This window comes from Notechis scutatus, chromosome 2, assembly GCF_049901735.1.
Source record: "Notechis scutatus isolate UNSWTSFEM ecotype Mainland chromosome 2, rNotScu1.2, whole genome shotgun sequence".
NCBI classification, from domain to species: Eukaryota; Metazoa; Chordata; class Lepidosauria; order Squamata; family Elapidae; genus Notechis; species Notechis scutatus.
Window position 1 is genome coordinate 177,959,672 of NC_142010.1, and position 21,791 is coordinate 177,981,462.

At 38.5% G+C, this 21,791-nt stretch overlaps 1 protein-coding gene across 2 annotated transcripts in view; it reads left to right on the top strand.

Annotated features, from left to right (window-relative positions):
- SLC44A1 (solute carrier family 44 member 1) overlaps positions 1-21,791 on the top strand; it is a 105,678-nt gene that overhangs the window by 10,357 nt on the left and 73,530 nt on the right. For both annotated transcript variants that reach the window (XM_026680575.2, XM_026680574.2), the window contains exons 2-4: positions 12,303-12,392; positions 13,547-13,689; positions 20,091-20,227. In XM_026680575.2, the coding sequence (XP_026536360.1) occupies positions 12,303-12,392; positions 13,547-13,689; positions 20,091-20,227 (370 nt within the window). The remainder of the gene's footprint in view (positions 1-12,302; positions 12,393-13,546; positions 13,690-20,090; positions 20,228-21,791) is intronic.

Consider the following 21,791-nt stretch of genomic DNA (forward strand, 5'->3'; position numbering starts at 1 on the left):
AACATTGTTCCATCCAACTGGGTTATCAGTGATAGACTTGTTGAAGTTTCTTGTGCCATCTTTATCAGGATAGTAAACCACAATTAAACAATAAACGGCTCCACCCCATCTATCATATTAAAACTGAAAAAGTCTTGAGGTAAGCAAAATGTAGTTGCTTTTTTGTGATAAATGAATTTTGATCAGAAAATGAATGCTGCATTTCAGAATTCTTAAACGGAAAATGTGTAGAATCAGTGGATAATTCTTGATATTTTAAAGTAAAACACAGATCCCATGTAGAGGTAAAACAAAAGATTTTCTTGAATGCTGATCAAGCTTTTTGAAGAAAAGGTTGGATATTAATCTAATAAATAGTGTTTCTAAGGTCTACCCATAATTAGTCTAGACAATGAATATGTACAAAGGGTATTCAAAATTATAGAAATTTAATGTATTTGTACTGAAAGTGTTGTACAGTTTCAAAAGCTGATAGGATTTAATACAGTTTTCTCACACCATTTTTCTGAGAGACCTAGTTTTATATTATGTATATTTATATTTACAGTACATTTTTTTTCCAGATAAACAGTTCAACTTTGGATCTCTTATTGTAAAGCTTTCACCCATTGATTCTTGTCTTATCTTCCAGTGTTCTGGAAAATAAATCTACCCCTCTGCTCTATTCGTGTATTGGAAGACTTCTATAATGTCACTCCTCAGCCTTAACTTCCTTAGGCTAAGCATACCTAAATCCTACAAACTGTTTTTTTCTGGGATTTAGCCTCCAAGACCTTTACCATATTTGTTGCTCTTCTCTTCTCTCTTTCCCATTCCTCAGTGTCCTTTTTTGAATTAAGGAGGCAAGAACTGAATTGAACGTGTGGTCTGAACCAGTATTTAAGGTGTGGTGTGAACCAGTGCAGCCACAGAATGGTTTTATCATTTTCCAATATCTTGACATTATAAGTCACTAGGAGTTGCTTGGCTCTTACCTGATTCATTTTTTAATTTTTTAAAAATTATTTATATCCCATCATTGTTGTTATTATTTATTAAATATGAAACTTGGTCAATTGAACATTTAAAAATGTATCACAAATATAATTGACTACACTGATAGTTTATGTAGGTTGCTGCTAGCATCCTAGGTATTGACCAAGTATTTTCTTAAAATGTATGATGTTCTGAATAGCGCTGTTTTTTTTAGTTCTGCTGATGTTATTAAAGGAAGCCGTAATTTTTGATGTATTTTGTAAAATTATTATTACATTAAATTTAATCATTTTTATATTTAATTATTTAATTATTACATTAAATTATAATTAAATAATAAATTATTATTATTATTACTTTACAAATAACTCAAGGATATGAATATATTCAGTATAACTTCCTCCTTATATTTTCCCCTCAACAACGACCCTATGATGTGGGTTAGGCTGAGAGAGAGTGACTGGTCCCAGGCTGGCTTTCATGGTAAAGGCAGGACTTGAACTCATGATCTCTTGCTTTCTAGCCCATGCCTTAACCACTGGACCAAACACAATTAGGACTTTCACAGATACGACTGGTAGTCAAAATCTAAAATTGTATTTAAAAAGGTATCTAAAATTGCCCCAACTACAAATGGAACTAGAAAATATTTCTTGAGGATAAAATAAAAGTCTACACTGTGTTAAACTATCTTACAACATTCACAGCAGGAATATAATAAATTAAGAATGTGTGTTGTAAATTCAAGTATAAATTTTCATATTAATACGCAGTTGTTAAATATGTGATTTCCTCCCTTATATGTATATAAATAAGATTTAAAGCCACATAAAACGGGAGTCATGAGAGCCAATAAAGTTTCCTTTCTGGATCCTTGTTATCCAAATACAAAGATGAATCTAATTCTGATAACTGTGAGACTGGACTTTAATGCACTGCAACAGAGCAAAACACAAGCATTTGCTTTATTGTCCATTTATTTGGAATGGCTCTTTCCTTCTTATGTGAAAGGAGAGATATGAGTGGCTTTGTTTTTAACTTCTAATAGCCATGTCATAAAATAGTAGAAGATATTAATAGAAATCCTAGTCCACTGGAGTGGACGGCTATCTTAAAACTAAATAATAACTTTAAAATATGTAAAATACTTAACCCAATCAGAGCACTTTTTCTAAAACACTACTAAGCAACTCATTATAGGTTCAGATTGCTGTCTTTTTTCATAGTATTATTTACAACCTCCTAGCCATAAATAGTAGTTCTTATCCATTGTTAAACATTTTGATGGACTGTATATGTTTTTCCATAGGAAACCTACCCCAGATTTATATTTCCTTTACTTATTAGTTACTTCTATAGTGTGATCCATGTTTCTAAATTAGAAAGATGGATTCCGTTTGTAAATTAATCCAGTAAGTCTGTGTAACTACTTAGGACGATATTTAATCCTTAGTTTTTAGAGAAAATTATTTGTGTTGCAGATACAGAACATGTAGAAAACAACATTTTTTTATAAATTTTAACTGGCTGCTAAAATTGTTCTTGAAATAATCCAGAAACATTAAAATGCACTGTAAATAAAGCACATAAACTGATATATTTTAATTGTATAGAAACTTATGTCTCCCTCCTCATTACTTCATTCATACATTGTCCTGGTCATAATTTTCTTTGAAGTCAGTGAGACTTATTTCTGAACAATCGGTTTTAAGAGATATGTGACATACAATGAATCACACATACCTGGACATTCATTTGCTCTTTCATCACTCACCTGAAAAAAACCCAAAAAGAATAATAAATGCTGAATAATAAATAAACATGGATGGGTTTGTGAGTTGTAGAAACTGATTTTATATATGCTGACCTAGAACTTTTTAAATGTTGAAGATATATTTTCTATTAATTACAAATTTTAGCAATCTCCAATAAAGATTTTAGCAATCTCCAATAAAGAGATAATCAAGGGAGAGACAGTTTGATCTAGTGCAGGGACCTGCAACCTTAAACACTCAAAGAGCCATTTGGACCCGTTTAGAAAAAAACCACCAGGAGCCACAAAACCTGGGCGGGCGTGGCCAGTGATGCCACTCATTCCCACCCAGTCACATGACCCCTACCCATGCCTACTCAGCCACAAAACCCTTCTCTCTCGCTCTATGTCTCTGTATCTCTCTGCCTCTCCCCCTTTCTGTATCTCTCTCTCTCCCCCACTCTGTATCTCTCTCTTTGTATCTCTCCCTCTGTATCTCCCTTCTCTCTCTCCTATCTTCCCCTCTCTCTGTATCTCCCCCCTCTTTCTGTATCTCTCTCCCCCCTCTCCCCCTTTCTGTATCTCTCTATCTCTGCCCCTCTCCCTCTCTCTCTGTGTCTGTCTCCCCGGCCTCTGTATCTCTCTCTTTGTATCTTTCTCCACCCTCCCCCTTTCACTATTTCCCCCCATTCTATCTCTTTTCCCCCTCTCTATCTCTCCCCTCTCTGTGTGTCTCTCTCTCTCTGCTGGGCCAAGCCAGCAAGCTCTCTTGGGGCTCTTGGCTATTCCTTTTATTTCTTCTTCGGGCGGCCCTCCTCCCCCCTCCTCCTGCAACCCCCTGGCTTTCCAAGAGAGAGAGAGAGAGAGACAAGACACAGACAAAAAGCGCAAGAGAGATACATACAGAGAGAGAGAGACATAGAGAGAGGGGAGGAAACCGGCTGACAGGCAAGAATCTTTGGCTAGCTTTCTCTGAGCCTCACCCCCAGGGTGGGTGTGCAAGGTTTGGCAGGGCCAGCCCCCTTTTCCTGCTGTCCTGAGCTTCTTAAAGCCACGGCGGGCGCTGCGGGCCCATTGCCCTTTCCATCATCCCCTCCTCCCAGATCCCATTCCCACCCCACCAGCCCTCATGTTAGCGAGGCCGGCGCCTGTTGCAAGACACTCCCAGCACCAACAAGCAACAAGAATGAGGCGCCGGAGAATCAGCCCCGGCTGCTTCTCCATCCCCTGCCGTCGCCCTTACCTTCTCAGACCAGAAGGAGGGCGAGGGGCAGGGCCAGCCAGTGATGGGACAAGGAGCCGCAGCACATGGCTCAAAGAGCCGCATGCAGCTCCAGAGCTGTGGGTTGCCGACACCCAATATAGTGGTTAAGGTATCAGGTTAGAAAGCAGGACATTGTGAGTTCAAGTCCCACCTTAGTCACAAAAGCCAACTTGGGCCAGTAACTCTTGCTCAGCCCAACCCACTTCACAGGGTTGTATGGAAAATAGGAGGAAGATGGGTTGGACATATACTGCCTTGAGTTAGGCAGGATATCAAACAAAAAAAAATAAGCACTTTTCATGTATTTATATAACCAAATGGTAGACAAATACTGACTTCTGGAGTTCACAGAATTCTTTTTAGTGTAACAGTGAAAAGATTGTTGTTGCCATTTCTTCAGTAACTATAGAAAATTACACATAGGAAACAAACTTTTCTTCCTATTTGTGACCTGAGTTGGTCACGTAGAGCTGTCCATGCAGGGGAAGTTGTTGATTGCCCCTTCAACTGCTTTGGTATTATTTCTACTGTGTCTGTTTGTATTATAGACATGATACTCAGCTGCCAAACTTGTTGTTTAAGTAAAATTTCTTGTTGCCAGTGACGACCAGAAAACTATTAAAGTAAGGGATTGAATTAATCTGATTTTGTTACCAAAATTAACAAAGTACTTGACATATTGGAAATATTCCAGTAAAGAAGTAACAGAGCGACAAACAGAAAAAGAAGACATTTGAGATCTAAAAAAATTGGACATGTCGAAGTCTAGAAGAGATAATGGGTTAGCATTTTTCAAAAAGTGGAAAAAATACTAAAAAAGAAAGAATGTTCACCTTAACCAGTGATAACCACAAAAAGAGTTCTTTGTTCTGTCTGCCTTAAATTAAAACCCTATAGTCTTGTCAGGAACAAGACTATTTAGTTGTTTTGTAGAGAACATGTTTAACGTTAAATATTAATATTCTGCAGTACATTTCATCTCAACCTCTGCTTCAACTATATACTGTTTCCTCCCAATATTCCAATATACATTATCCTCCCAATATTCCAAAAGCAGCATAAAATTTATTGGGTTTATTCACTGCACTAAGTTATAATGAGTTCGTTAGTTTTTTATTTAGTATATTGTATTATCCTAACCAATTTGATTGAGTAGTTTGCACAGAGATGTGCAAAATGGAGCAGTTTGGAATATCGTCTTCCTTCCCAATCTTAGCATTACTGGATGGTTCATTCATTTCTATGTATAAATGTTTCTGAAGAGGAAATGTTTCATGTTTTGGACATTATTAGGTCCAATAGTTGCTCTGTTTTGCATATTTTATTCATGAAGCTCTGTACAGTTTTTTTTTTCTTTTAATGACCCTGCAATCCCTTGCTTCGGGGTGGGATCGGAGCTGAATATTTACTGGCCAGGTGCCCTTCTGGATGCCTATGCAGAGTTCGCAGCAGACAGTTATAAATAGTAAATGTTGCATGGCGCAATGGTAAAGACATCAAGCTAGAAATTGGGAGACCATGAATTCCAGTTCCGCACAAAGCCTGCTAGGTGATCTTGAGCCAATCATTCTCCTGGGAAAGAGGCATGGGCTCTTCTGAAGAATCTTGCTTAAAAATCATAGCCAGACAGTCCCAAGAATCAGACACAATTGAACTGAAGTTTAAAAAAAAAACCCTTCTTTGGGGAATTGAAGTTCAACTAGCTGAAATGCTCTGTGGACACTTTATAGGGATGTGCATGAAAAAGGGAGGGGGTGGGAAAAGTATTTTGTTTCAAACCCAAATAAACACATTTGAGAGTTTTGGCAATGGGTTGTGTTTTGGTAGAACTGATACTGGAACATGTAGGTTGTTCTTGGGGAAATCAAGATTCCATGGGTTCTTGTGGGGCAATCAGGGTCTCACCCCTTCTTTTCTCCTCTTCTTTCTCTGCTGATCTTTGCAGCGCCTTAATTTTCCTTTCTTCCTGAGCTATTGTCCATGTCTTCAAGCAAGCATAACCAGCTTGCCTTCCCCACATCATCCCACTGCCTGTCTTTGCTTACCCCAAGGATACCAGTGGCAACAGCTAATAGCGGTAAGGAAAGGAAAGCACTGGGAGGATTACAGATGGGTAGGCTGATTGGATATGCTGCACTTGAAGCCAAAGACAGTGTCATTATCATCATCAGCAACAGCAACAGGAAGAGCAGTAATTAATTTGGCTTCAAGTGCGGCATATCCAATTTATCATTTCCTGTCTGTCCGTCCCCCCAAATACTTTCCTTTTCCTGCCTCTTTGCTGCTGCCTTCAGTGTCCATAGTTCAGGCGTGGCATATCCAGGTAGCCCTTCCGCCCAGCACCTTCCTTTTATTTTACCCTCCCCCGCCCCATGATGTCTTTAGTTTTACACTTTCTTTTTCACAAAAATCTTCTGCTTGACATGGAAACATGGAAGTTTTACATATCCCTTGCTTCTATTAATAGGTAACTAGATAAATGGGGAAACTTCAGATTAGTTATTAAGGTGATATGGTATTACTTTATCAATCTCTTATTACTATAATTTCAAATTTTTAAATTAACTCGTGGAGCATGCTCTGCAATAGAATATGGTTTTCTGTAAAGTTTAATTGGGTTAGATAAAATTTATGTTGGGTGATGATGAAGGATTTGTCACAACTAATTATCATGGTGTGAACATATTGACTATATATGATACTTTGTAATCTACGGAGTACATAGTAAATATTAGGGCTGTGCAATGTTTGGAATTGGATTCTCTGTAGTTGTTTTACTTCTTCAAAGGAACACCATGTTTTCTCTTACATAAAACTACAGATTGCCCATTTATACTGTATAGTACTGTCCCAAGATAACAAATATATGGACTGATTGCACTTAGGTTTTCTGTAGCTTTTCATTCAGACAGAAATAAGTTTCCATTTAAGCTGTCTAATCTTGGGTACCACACATTTGTGTAGAATCTTTAAATGAAAAAACTATAATATAGTGCTTGTCTTTTTTGTGTTTCCATTCTAGCCACTTGCTTGCATTATTTGTAGCTAAGTATCTCTGTCTTCCACATTGCTTTTATTTCCTGACTATAAACTGCTTAGAGAGGGCTGTAAAGCACTATAAAGCGGTATATAAGTCTAAGTGCTATTGCTATAAAGCAATCTCTTATTCAAAATACAATTATAGGGCAAAAACTTCCACTTCCTTTGGATAAATATAATACTGTTATTCTTTGATGGGATCATGTTTTGCTTTGACAGTGTAATAAAATGTTGTATGAATTTGTTTTGCCAACAATATTTCCCACAGAATAGCACAGCAGAATCTAAAGGTTTTTGTTAGGGATACAACACCCTAGCAGAACGTGCAATGGCAGTCAAGCAGACAAAGAGTGTGTGTGAGATAAAGCGTTGTTGTAGCTTTACACTCAGTAAGACAGATACACTGTGCAATTAAATAGTTTTTATTCCAGCAAGAGTTATAGCATAGTCAAAGCAGTCCATATGTCATACACTGTTCAGACAGTCCTAGGGTTATTCAGTTTGCAAAAGTCCAGTGTAGAAAATAGGCCGTTCAACTCACAAACAATCAGTCCAATGATGTACCGTATATACTCGAGTATAAGCCGAGTTTTTCAGCCCATTTTTTGTGCTGAAAAAATCCCCCGGCTTATACTCGAGTCAGATTCCCTCTGAAAAAAAATGGTGTGGAGTCGCGCCGCCGGCGCGCCCCAGTCCCGCCGCCTCGGGAAGGGAAAGGCAAAGCACTTTTGCCTTTCCCTTCCCGGCTGGGGCTGTTGGGAGTCGCTGCCGCCGGCGCGCCCCAGTCCCGCCGCCTCGGGAAGGGAAAGGCAAAGCGCTTTTTGCCTTTCCTTCCGGCTGGGGCTGTTGGGAGTCGCTGCCGCCAGCGCGCCCCAGTCCCGCCGCCTCGGGAAGGGAAAGGCCACGGCTTGAAGGCCGCCGCTGGAGCGGAGCTGCGCGCAGCCGCTGCGCTTAGCATCGGATCGGGCGCGCCGGACGGTTCTGACCGAGCCCCGAGCGTGCGTCTTTGGCGCCCGCCCAGCGCCGCGGAGCTCCCTGTACCGGGAGAAGGGGAAGACACACCCCGGGGCAGGGCAGGGAGAGGAGCTTCTCCCGCCCGCCCCTCTTTCCGTGCCCACCGGTGTCCCCGCAGGACGACCCCCGCCCGCAGTCGCCGCCGCTTGAAAGAGACGGGCCGGGGTGGGTAGAAAGGCGCCAGGCGCCCTTGGAGGAGAAGGTCCCGCGTTCGCCTGTCTGCCCGCGGATGTCAGTGGAGCTTTGCCGCTGCTTCGTCCGGGGTCTCTGGGCAAACACGCCCACCCGGGGGGCTTGTCGCCTCCGGCACGCAACAGCGCTGCCCTCGGATTCCCTGTCCGGTTGCCCCCTTTTGAGGGCGATGGCAGTAAACTGTTCCCGTAGCAGCGGTTGCTCCTCTTTCCCGGCTGGGCTGGTGATCACAGTAATCACCATCAATCCTTCTCTGTTAGCATTCCAGTAAAAGCCGGCAAACATTGAGCTCTCTTGCTCCCTCTTATGGCGATTTACAACTGCACCCAAATACTTGGCTTACAGTTTAAAGTGACACACACATTTAAACTAACTAACATATATTATATTTAACCAAACTAAATTAGGTAACTAATGTTATCCCTAACAGTTTTTATCAAAGGAAAATAATTAAAAATAAAAGTAAAAATATGGTGCCATTCTCTGTACTATATTGCAATATGCAACACTGTCATAACAGTTGGCATCTGAGCTGAAAAGAGAAATAAAACTTTTAATTTTGAATATAGGAATCCATCCTAATTTATTGAAAATTCTAAAAAAATAAAATTGTTGTAAATCCAGTGGCAGAATCTACAGTAATTCCTATTGAACATTTATAACTGGAGAAAAGAGAAGTAAAAATGTGTTTGGAATAAAGAAAACTATCAGGTTTGAAAAATCTTGCAAATAACAAGTTTTAGACAGAAATAAATGGGCGAGTACAAAAAAAATTCTAAAAGAAAAATAACGAAGATAGGCATGGTTTTTGTCACATCTGTAATTTTGTCACTTGTGAACTGAGCCAGCAGGGTTTTCAGCGGAAGTCAAAAAATTCAAGACAGAGGTTGTGGTTGAATGATCAAAGCCTCGCCACTTTTGCACATTCATCAACTTTGCTACAAAAATGCAACTTGGTACAAAAGGGCAGAGCTTCAGTCCTGCTGTTGCCACCATCTTGATTTTTATCACCAGCACCTTGTGGATGCTACTAATATAAGCATTCTTCTAGCAATGAAAGGTGAACTGTGTAGTAGATACATTGTTTCAATTGTCATGTTGAAGGTGGATAAAAGGAAAATCTAATGGCTCATAGTATATCAGCAAGGGTTTCTGGCTTTCTTTTTAACTTGCTTTCTTCCAACAATATGACAGGATTAGCAACTTAAAAAAATTCTTAGATTACTACAGTTCTAAATTGCATTTCTGAAGGTATGGATTTGGGCAAAACAGTAGATGCTCATGTAAAAAAACCCTGAACTCTTAATTATTTCTGTCTCAAAGATATTCTCAGGTTTTGAAATTTTTAATACTTTTCATGTCAGGTGCCAGTTTGTAGATGCCAGTGTTCTAAACACACACACACACACACACACACACACACACACACACACAAAATCAGCTGGAGATTTTCCTGGTCTTTGGCCTTTGGCCTTTGTATTTCATTTTATATGAATATATTGTTGTGCTAAGCAGTTTTTTGTCATTAATTATTTTGTTAACTTGATTAGATTCTCTTACATATTTTGGAAATTAAGGCTAAAGTAATCCCAATTCACTCTGTTTCTTCCATAGAAGTAGGGAGTGGCAGGGAGTATGAAGAAAAAGATAAGATAATAACAAGGGAGCATGAATAAGAGAGAGAACAATTGTCCTGGGTCCAACTGACACTTTATCTCCACAAATTTATGTACAGATGAATGTGGTCCTTGGGATGAAAGAGTAATCAAACAGAAAACATCGAAGAAGCTGCAAGTATAAACATGTACAGCAGTTACTGAGTATATTTGTATGAAATTTAAAAAATTTTTGGATCCCACATTTTTAGTGGATAGGACTACATCAGTGTGCATATTTTAATAATAGTGCTAACAGAAAATAGTTACACTATGGCAACTAGTTGGGGAAACTATCATGCTTATTCATGTTTTTATGCAGAGTGGGAAAGCGGAAATTCATTTAGGCTGCAGGCCAGGGTTGTCAGCTGCCGTTTTTATGGTGTTCTGTAGTAATGGGGCAAAATGAGCTACTGCCAGACTGCAGAGCAAGTAATAATAACATTTAGATTAAAACTATGTGATGCTCATAAATGAAATGTTAAAGGTACTTAGGTTTGCATAATTGCAAGAGTAAAAATCTTTACATGCTTATCACACAGGTGATATCATTTGAGCTCCTTAGTGTCTTAAAGAAAAAGTTGTTAAATAAATTGGAAGAGCAATATTATCTATAGGTTTAATCATAAAGATGGCTATGAATATAAGGTGATATACAACATTGAAATTCTAGGTGAAGATAGTACACCTTGTTTTCATCTGACTTTATAATTGTTTTCCTTTTTTGAAGATGACACTGTCTATTACCTAATCATAATAAAGCTGCTACAGTGATTGGACTTATCACTTTGCCTCTTGGATTCTTGTCCATTTTTTCAACTATTTTTTTTAAAAACCTATCATGATAGTATTTGCAGTGGAATGCACTACAAAAAAGAAAAGTCTACATGTTTATATCAAGAGAGCCAGCTTGGTGCAATGTACCAGGCTAAAACCTGGGTGACTTTTGAGTTCTAGTCCCTCCTTAGGCACAAAGTCAATTGGGTGACCTTGGGCCAGTGTCGCACACATTCATCCCAGGAAGGAGGTAAGGGCAAACCACTTTGGGGGGGGGGGGACTTTGCCAAGAAAACTGCAGGGACTTGTTTAGGCAATAGCCAGGTGTTGAAAATATCCAAACCCTGTTTTTTGTTCTCCCTGTTTAAGACTTAACAATATTAAGATCTTGACATTGAACAGGACCACAGAGTCTACAGTGACAGAAAAATAATAATAAAAGACAAATAAAGAATGCTTAACATATTACAGTCTTAGATGATCTGCTTCTACAACAGGAATTTGAATGGGAACTATTTCTTTTCCTAATTCTTCCCATGCCAGTATTCAGCCTCATATTGTGAGCTATTTTGTAGCTCATTCTTGTTCTACAAATTTGGTCTTCTTATGCATGAGTAGGGTCATTTTGCCTAAATAAACAGAACATTGGAAATGGTAGGAACGGTTGCAATTAGAATCATTACCCTTTGTTAGATTTCAAAATGCTAAGACCAAGAATTCTGTGGCAAAGTGGATACTCTTTATTGTCCATACCAGTGAATTATGATGGATATGAAATTTAAACTAGTAATGTACATTGGTAGCTACAATCTTTGGTTTATATCACACAGGTAGTCTTCATAATGGAGCACAGGTAGTACAACCATAATGGAGCTCAACATTTCTATTATAAGCAAGACAATTGTTAAGTGAGTTGTGTCCCATTTTAATTTTTTCCAACTTATTAAGTGAATCACTGCAGTTGAAATCTTGTGGCATAAATCGATCACCTCTGTGATTGAAGAAGAAACTTGTTTTTTCTTTCCTTTCGTTTTTATACAAAACTTGGAAAGGTTAAATAAGTAAATTTTGTTTATTGTAGAAAAGTCTTGACAATATATTCAGTACTTTTATGACATTTGATGATTAGGAAGCTGTGTTCAGTTTATGTGTTTCTTTGATATCTTACAGAGAGCTCTATATATATGTATACATGAATGATCATGAATGAACACAGATGATCATGGAAATGAAAGTGTCTTAAAAGTACTTCCACGTTTATAAATTCAGGCAGAAGGATAAAGAAGTCTGGAGTGGTTGAAATGAATATTTATTCTAATTCAGCTATTGATTGGTTGACAGAATTTAATGAATTTTCGGGGATTCATCTAGGGTGGTGCAAATGGGATGGTTTTGTTTCTGAGACTTGAACCATTTGCATTCATTATTGTATTATATATATAATAAACAAAAATATAGTAGCTACTTTTAATTAATGAAACCTAGCAGAGCTAGAGTCAAACAGTGGGAAGTCTTCAGTAGTCTATAGTAATCATTTGTATTCCCAGGGGCCAAGGTATTATATTCATGTTTTGTTCATAACCATTTTCTTCATGTTCCTTTTTCTTCCCCTGTCTCAATTCCAAACTTACAGAGTTCCAAACGAGAGTGGAAGCCTCTGGAGGATCGCAGCTGCACAGATATCCCATGGCTTTTGCTGTTCATTCTATTTTGCATTGGCATGGTATGTAACAATAAAGAAACATTATTTTCTCCCCCCCAGGAACTGGATTATGATTTCACAACTTGTCAGAAGATTCATTTATTTTTATATATGTGCTGTATTAAGCAGCCGTGTTAAAATACTTAAATTGACACTTTCAGCACATTGGTGAGATTAATATATCTTATCTATACGTTGGTATTCAAGTTAAGATTTACTTTCTGTAGACCATGTGTCTCTAATCATATCTGTCCATCCCACGAGGACCAACAGAGGAGACAGCTTCAGTTCGCTTTGGTGAAGTGTCATCTTATGCGGGGAATAGCATCCTTTTGTTACTATAGCTGATTTGTGGAACAGCATCTCTTCTGAGATCAGATAGGTCTGGGCCACTTTTATCATATATACACTTCATATTAAAACAACAGCAAAATCACCAACAAAACACTCTGTGTTTTAGTTTTTGTTGCTGATTTTGCCATTGTTTCAGCACAATATGTTCATCACCCAGAATCACATAACTAGCAGGCAGTCTTGCAAAATGAATAACTAAATAAATTAGGAATAAATTGGTAGCGCCAATCTAAGTTACTGTGGCATGAGCTAACAGCCCTATTTCTTTCAGATATATTCAGCTTTGGTTTTTTATTTGAAAGATCTTGAATAAATTCTATTATAGCATAGAATTCCTTAGAGTATAGATAGTAATGGTCAGATCCTTATCAACAATAAAGTTTTGCATCATGTGATTAATCAAATGCATTTCTAGTCAGTGTTGCCATCTGAGCTTCTGCATAATACTTTGATTCAAAAAACATATTTAAATTTCAAGACCATAAATAAAGAAGTGATAACTTGGACTTATAAATCCATTGTAGCTATGGTTCCAGTGCATGGTTCCAGTGCATGATTTCTCTTGGATGCTAATTTTACAGCATGCATCTCATATGTATCATGATGTATCATGTTGTACACACCTGATTTTCCAATTTTCTCTTGGACTATCATGCTTTTTACCTTTAAAATAATTATTGTATTTCAAAGGAAAGAGAATGAAACTGGAATAGCAAAAGGGAATGAAGTTTTATTGGCAATCTAACAGGAAGACATAGTTTTGGAAATAGCATTTCTCTTACAGCATGGCACTGAAAGCTTTCTCAATTTATTTCTTCCAGGGTTTTATTTGTGGCTTTTCAATAGCTACTGGAGCAGCTGCAAGATTGGTTTCAGGATATGATAGTTACGGAAATATCTGTGGACAGAAGAATGTAAAAATAGAGGGAATAGAGAACAGTGGCCAAGATCTTACAGAAAAAAAGTAAGTATATAATCCTAAGGAGTACTATTTCAATTTTTTTCTTAATTCTTTCTTGGAGATTGCCTGGGTAAGTGCTGCAGTTTTCTTGGCAAGATTTTTCAGAACCGGTGTGCCATAGCTGCCTTCCTTGACCTGAGAGGAAGTGATTAGCCCAAGGTCACCCAACTGACTTTGTGCCTAAGGCGGGACTAAAAATTATGGTCTTCCAGTTTCTAGCCTGTTATTTTGGTTCACAAGATTAAATAAACAATAAGTAAAACAATAACATTTTATGATAAGTTTAGACCCTGCTGTTTTAGTCAAGGAATCTCTTTCCCAGACATTTTCTACATTTGGAGGCTTGTGCATACTTTTGTGCAAATAACATCCATTCCTATGAATCATTTGAAATTTAGAATCTCTTTGCTGCTTTCACACAAATTATTTCTTATCAAATATACTTGAGTGCTTTCTTTGTTTGACCTGCTCACAAGATGATGCACTTTTGTTTGCAGACAGATATGTTTTATTAAAACTATGGCAGTATTAATGTTACACTACCCAAAAGAATCATGGAAATTGTTTTTGAAAATATTGACAATTCACTGTTTCTCACATCTTTACTCTACATAAGCTGTCATGGCATTAGATGCCCTAAGAAATTTTCCAGGCATATCTGATGCAATTTCAGACTATTTACGTTCAAAGAAATTTTGAAAAGTGTAAGTGAACCTCTAGAGAACAATATTTAATTATGACTAAGGGATATTTCCACTGTAAATATGAGGGACAACTAATTGAAAATTAAGCCCAAAGAAAGATTGGTGATTGAAATCAAAACAGACCCAAAATATTCTGTTTCTAATGACATCCTGACTTATCAAGAGTGATAATGACAAAAGATACAAGGGAGGATAGTTAAAGAGTCAGGCACTTTAAAAAAATGGCACTGAGGTGATATGTGTGCTTGCACAAATGATTAGTTTTGCATCATGTTAATAAAAGTTTGTGAAAGTGATGGTACAGGAGAGGAAGGTCTGACATCGGAGCTGAGTTATCACTGAGTTGGGCTGATATTTCATCACTTTGTGGCTATAAGAATTGATGAAACATGGATCTTCTGGAGTAGTCTCTGAGTTGATTAGAAATATAAAGCTGCTAGGATCATCAAAGGAGCAGTGGCTTTGGTGAACAGGAACAACAATCAGGTATTTGGCACTGGTTAAACTATTATCTTGGTATTGTTGCTCAGCTGATGAGGATTTGGCAGCAAGGAGATGTCAGTGGAACTGCATTATGTTCTTTGTGATTGTGGGAAAGACAATGGCAGTGAAATATTCCTGGATTGGCCTTGTGATACTGTAGTTGGTTTGGACTTGTTTTTGATGAGTGTTGATCATTTTGTGGTCACCCATTCCCCCTTGGGTGAAAAAGGGAGAAAAGTGCATGCCAGCTTATATTACTCCATGAAGATTGTTATTTTGTTCACCACTGATGACTTGGGTTAGTGTGGCACAGCTAGGAGGAGTGGTATCATCTGATTTTTGATGAGGTATGGATATGGATGTGGCACAGAGTATAGGTTGCTGATTAAAATGAAGGATATGGAGTCCTGGAAAAAAGTACCCTTGACATCTGACCATTAAGCTAATTGAATGGTTGCTGTGTTATGGACCCTCAGAGTGGGTAGGGGTGAGTGGAGGTTGGTGATTTGGGGAGCGGGGCAGGAAAATGGCAGGTGATAATATGGTAGTGATAGACAGAGGGAGATATGGTATGCTACTAAACCCCACAATGGTAAAAGACAAATGCAAAAAAAAAAAAAAAAAAGACAGTGTTACTCATTTACAATATTTTGTGTATCCTTAAAAAGTACAAGGCAAGTTAGTATTCTGAATGCAAATGCATTTGTGTGCACGCCTCAAAGCAAAATGAGGAATGAAAATTCTCCACAGATTCCACAGTGTTAGCTACTATGCATTCATGTTCATTTCACACCTTTTAAATAGATACTTATGATGACAATGTTTGAATAGAAGATATTTTATTTATCTTCAAGAAGGAAAAGAGGCTTGTTGTATTTTAAAGTACAGTAAGTCTTTATCATTCTATTCATCCACTTGTTATATAGACCAAATTGTTCTAAGTCCCTCTAGTGCTCTCTGCAGGATATACTTCTGTTTCTTGAAAAAAAAAATCTTAGTTTTGCTTTTTTCCTAATATGGCTGTAAAAGATTCTTTTAAAAAAACTAAAGATTTGTAATAAACATTTAGGGAAAAAAGAAAGGGGGTATGAAATAATTATATGTACAATTTGTGAACCTGTGCTAAAACCATCTGCTATCTTGGCTGCTGAACAGATGGAGAAATTTTTGTGGCAATCTCAGGGAAATGAAAAAAAAGTGGAATGTAATAATAGTTACACTACATTGCAGCAATACTATTCATGAGCCAAGATAGAATTCTAACTTTCTATACTTCAAAATGTGACAGATGCATTGTAGGATGTAAGAAACAAAGCTCTGAACAACCAGTTATAATATTCTGTATTATATAATGGTATATTTTGTAGTTATCCCCAAAGAGATATTGTTACAAGGAGAGTATTCAGTTCATATGGAACAGAAATCCAAACTCATGAATTAATTCCTATATTTTGTTCTCTTAAAATTTCCATTTTCTTGAAATGCTTAATTAACAAATTAATAATGTGTGTTTGTGGGAGGGTGACTTGGTCTAATGATACATTGATAACCTTAATTAATCAACAGGAGCCAAATCACTTAGTTTAGGCTGAGATTTTATCTGCCTTGTCTTTTCTGCATCTTCAAGGCCTGCTGAAAATCAAAATCAAAATTGTGAATTATTTACACCTGTGAGCTGAAAGACGCACAGTGTCCTTTATCATTTGAATCCTGTAATAGTTTCATTGAGTGCAGAAGCAAAGTCCATTAGTGAAGGACTGGATAGTAGAAGAAAGCTGGTTTCCACTATAATGGGGTAGTTTATTCATATCAAAGTAAGAAAGCTCATCTATGGAAAGTTCAAAAATATGTTCAAAATATTTTTAGCCCAAAATTTTCTTAATATTTTCAACTTTGGCATCTCAATTTCTAAACACAGAGAGCTACATCTCCTTCATAACAACCCCATAGATGTTCCCATAGTTAGGCCTTTCCCCCAAAAGACCTGCTTACCCCAAAACAGCTCTTTGTCAACCAGCTCTCTATTGATGCAATGAGAGCCCCCCCCCCCCCGAAAAAAGCTTATATTTTGCTTCCCTTATTGCCATAAGGTAATCCTTAGAAAGGCTCTTATCTCTGTTTAGACAGGTTTACTCTGCATACATAATACATACAATGTTGGCTCGCTCATCCACAATTAAATCATGGATAAGGAGAGTGTTATTATAGTTCCATGACGGCGTGCCAGAGATGGCACCCAGAACCCTTTCAGTGGGCACGCACATCATCAGCTGGTCTTCTGGTTTCTGGTGCGCCAGCAAGCTGGTCTTCACAGGCACCGGAATGCTAGAAAACAGACCAAACAATGCCCCCAAAACAGGCTGTTTGGAGGCCATTTCCGGGCCTTTTCCAGGCCATTTTCAGGCTGTTTTTTGGCCAAAAATTGCCCAAAAAACAGCCTGAAAATGGCCCCCCAAACAGCCTGAAGATGGCCCCCCAAACAGCCTGAAAATGGCCCAGAAAATGCCCCCCAAAATGCCCTGAATATGGCCAAAACCAGCCAGCTTTCAGGCCATTTTTGGTGTGAAAAACAGCCTGAAAACGCCCCCAAAACAGCCTGAAAATGGCCAGAAAAATGGCCAAAAACCAGGCATGCGCATATCGGCCAGCTGGTCTTCAGTTTTCCAGCGCTCCAGCATGTGCACATGCATGCGCGTTCCAGTTTGGGCACTCGGTGCTGAAAAGGTTCGCCATCACTGATTGTACTTTAAAATAGTAAGGGCAGGAAACCAGATCACTAGAGCACTTGTGCTCAAGAATTGGGGCAGAACAACATGGGGCTGTTTCCAATGCCAAATACAGAGGCCGCCTTCTCAGTATTTTGTTACTGTTAAGATCATTTGCTTAGCTCATTCTGGGCATTTGTTTCCCTAAAAACATCTCTAGAGTTTGTATTCTTTTCTCACCTGACTCTTTTTACTTTTCCTGGATGTGTCTTTTTTCTTTTTTGATCTTCACTAAACTTCACTAATGCCACCATATTGACTTTTTGTGCAGTCATACTGACTTTTTGAGCTGTCCTCCCCGCCCCCACCCCCTTGGGAATTGTTTGCAATTGTACTTTTAATGTCTTCATTGGGCTAGTTTCCCTTTCCAATGGATCCTACTGTTCTTATTAAAACCTACGTTTTAGAAGTCCATGTTACAGTATGTTTGACTTTGCTCAATTTTTATGAAGAAAATGAAGAAAGTCAGTGTTATGTCATTTTCCGCAACATTCTTGCTGTTTCTACTTCCTTAAATATCTTGCTTTTTTCTATATGTTGTACAAGAAATAGACAAAAGTTATGACTGTGACTTTTATTTGCTGTTTTTGAGTATTCTTTGAAAATACATATCCTAATCTTTATGGTCCTTTGTAAAGTAGGTCAAAAGAAAATGCAAAAAGATTGGTTGACAGATGAAAGGATATTATTTCAGGCATTAATGGCAATAGTAATACAAATAATGGGTAGGTAAAGTAACTAACATACCCTCCTGTGATTATTTCATGTTCTTTCTGTGTAATGCTACATATATAGCATAAATCAATATAACATACTACATTCTGAAATAGCTAGAAAAATGCAGGTGTGATATCACTGATCCTAAGAGCCCTCATTTCTGCATTGAGATCACTTGGTTTTTTTTGGTTTCCAGATGTGTTGAGGATAGCAAAATTGCCAGTGGAAAAGTTTCTAAGGTGAGCAGTTTGGGAACTCTTATTTCATCTTAGAGGACTACTTCATGGTGCTGATCACAGCTAAATAATTAATTTTCTGCAACTGTTACATTACCCCAAATCATTCATCACAATGACTTTCCAAAAAATATTATTGGCTTTCAAGACCTTTGTCAGGGATGCTTCTCAGAGTTCCCCTTTCAGACAAAAACAAGAAAGAAGTCTTTTGAATTGTGTGTCAAGCATGTCTGCAAGCCCCAAAACCTCACCCTATAAATAGATTGTAGACAATACAGGTAGTCCTCAACTTACAAATATTAGTTTAACGACTGTTCAAAATTAAAATGACACTGAAAGTTATTTATGACCAGTCTTGCAGCATCCCCATGGTCAACATTTGGAAACTGGCATTTATTTACAATAGTTATGGCCTCCTGGGATCATGTGATCACCATTTGCAATCTTCCCAGCCAGCTTCTGACAAACAAAGGCGATAGGGGGAGTTGGATTTGGTTAATGGCCACTTGGTTCACTTAACAACTGCAAATATTTGCTTAACACAGGATATGAAAGGAGCACCCATTGCTGGGTGTCCCTGGGCAATGGTGATGTCACCAGCTAATTCTTTCAACCCAGAAGCTCCTCAGAGCTTCCAGCATGAGTGCAATGTGAATGATAATTGGAGTACTATATATATTATGAAGTTAAAGATCACATTCAGAATATAGTAGGCTCTTAGTTTCTCAAAACCTATGAACAAAGATAAACAATATTTTTGTTGTGAAGGTTACATTTAAAAAAGAACGTTGCTCCTTAACTCAAAGTGCATGATAGTGATCCAACTTGATAGTACAGAACTTTTGTTAAAATTGGTAAATCTGGTGGGATGGTTATATATAGTATGATTATTCTTCAACCTTTGATGTGAAAATTGCATTATGTTCAAAAGTGGATATTGTGAAGCTTCCAGAAGTTAACATGTTGAGACCATTCTCTCTCTAACTGTGGATATATTGCTATATTTCTGAATGAGATAAAATAAATACATACTTTAACAGACTTTCTTTCAGTGGTTATTTACTTGTTCCCTGAATTTAGCTCTTATTGAATTCAGGAAAATACAAGGTATTTAGCAAGAATATAGCCAACTTAAGATTGTACGTGGGCAACCAACCTTTGTAGTTCATTATCTAAAAATGCATTTTAGGAATGGTATTAGTCAGATGTAACTACAACAAATGCTGACTATTCTGTCTGGGTAGATGTCACTTGAATTGATAATGGTTTTCTTTGTGGTGATTCCATAATACTAAATATAGATATTTAACATCCATCATCATTATAGAGAGGCACCACTGTAATCTTAAATGGAAGTGTATAATTAAATAAATGATATGTATAGTGCATTTACTTCTACAGAGGTAGTTTATTTACTAGTAGATTTACTTTTTATTGATTGAAAATTCCGTTTTAGGTTCTTTATCTAAATCAACATGTATGTGCATTTTTTCCTTAAGGTTTGTGTTTTTTCTGGAGCCATGCAATGTAGATTTAGTACATCGGAAGATCAAGTCCATTGCTCTTTGTGTATCAGCATGCCCACGTAGTGAGTTGAAAACTCTGGCTGATGTTCAGAAATTTGCGGACATTAATGGTAAGATGAATACAATTTTATTTCTCATTTTACTAAAGTATTATTTGGAAACAATAACATCAAAAAGCAACCATCATGCATTGTGTTTAAACAGATTGTAAAATGGGACAAAACTCACTTAACAACAGTCTCACTTAGCAACAGAAATTTTTAGAATAGAATAGAATAGAATTTGCCTTGGTGCAAATGCTCTCAGTATACATAAAAGAAAAGATAAATTCGTCAAGAGTCAAGAATCATAAGGTACAACACTTAATAATCATAATCATAGGGTACAATAAGCAATCAAATCATACTAGGAAACAGTCAATATAAATTGTAAGGATTCAAACAACAAAGTTACAGTTATATAGTCACAAGTGGGAGGGGATGGGTGATAAGGAGTGATGAGAAGATTAATAGGAATCGTAGTGCAGACTTTGTAAATAATTGGACAGTGTTGAGGGAATTATTTGTTTAGCAGAGTGATGGCTTTCGGGAACAACTGTCCTTGTGTCTAGATGTTCTGGTGTGCAGTGCTCTATAGCAGGGGTCCTCAACCACCGGGCCGCGGACCGCTACCGGTCCGTGGAGCACTCTGTACCGGGCCACAAAGAAAAAAAATTTTTAAAAAATGGCGGCTTTCTTCGCCTTCGGTGAATGCTGCTGGGATCGGGGATCAAGGACACAAATGAAAGAAGGGGAGGGAGGAAGCAACCGAAGCCTGTCCTGCTCTCTGGCTCAGCAGCTTCGGTTTCCTCCCGCCTCGTTCCTCTCTCAGTCGCTCTCTCGCTGCTCCACCAGCCCAGGAAGAAACTGCTTCAAAGAAGCCGGGGGGTGTGGCTTTTCCTGTCGCCGCAGCTCCTCTGAAGCGCCCGTTTACCCCCACCCCACCCGCCCGCGCGCGCTTCAATTCAGTGCTCCGTTCTGCCTGCCTGCCTGCCTGGTTGTTTGGGAGCAGCTTCGGCTGAGAATAATAACTATTCGCCTCTTTTTATCAGCCGAAGCTGCTCCGAAAGCGAAGGCAGGCAGGCAGGCAGGCAGAACGGAGCACTGGGTTGAACGCGCGGGCGGGGTGGGGGTAAACGGGCGCTTCGGAGGAGCTGCGGCGACAGGAAAAGCCACCACCCCCCGGCTTCTTTGAAGCAGTTTCTTCCTGGGCTGGTGGAGCAGCGAGAGAGCGACTGAGAGAGGAACGAGGCAGACACCTGAGGGAGGGAGGGAGACACCTGAGGGATGGGGCTGAGGGAGGCAGGGCTGAGGCGCTCCCTGAACTTGGTGGTTTGCTGGCAGACGTTTTATTACCCGACTAGGTAACAACATCAGATGTTACCTAGTCAGGTAATGAAACGTCTGCAAGCAAACCACCAAACTCGGATTCTCCCCCCCCCCCCGGTCCTTGAAAAAGTGTTTGTGCTTGAAACTGGTCCCTGGTACAAAAAAGGTTGGGGACCACTGCTCTATAGTGTCGTTTTGAGGGAAGGAGTTGAAACAGTTTATGTCCAGGATGTGAGGGGTCTGTAAATATTTTCACAGCCCTCTTTTTGACTCGTGCAGTATACAGGTCCTCGATTGAAGGCAGGTG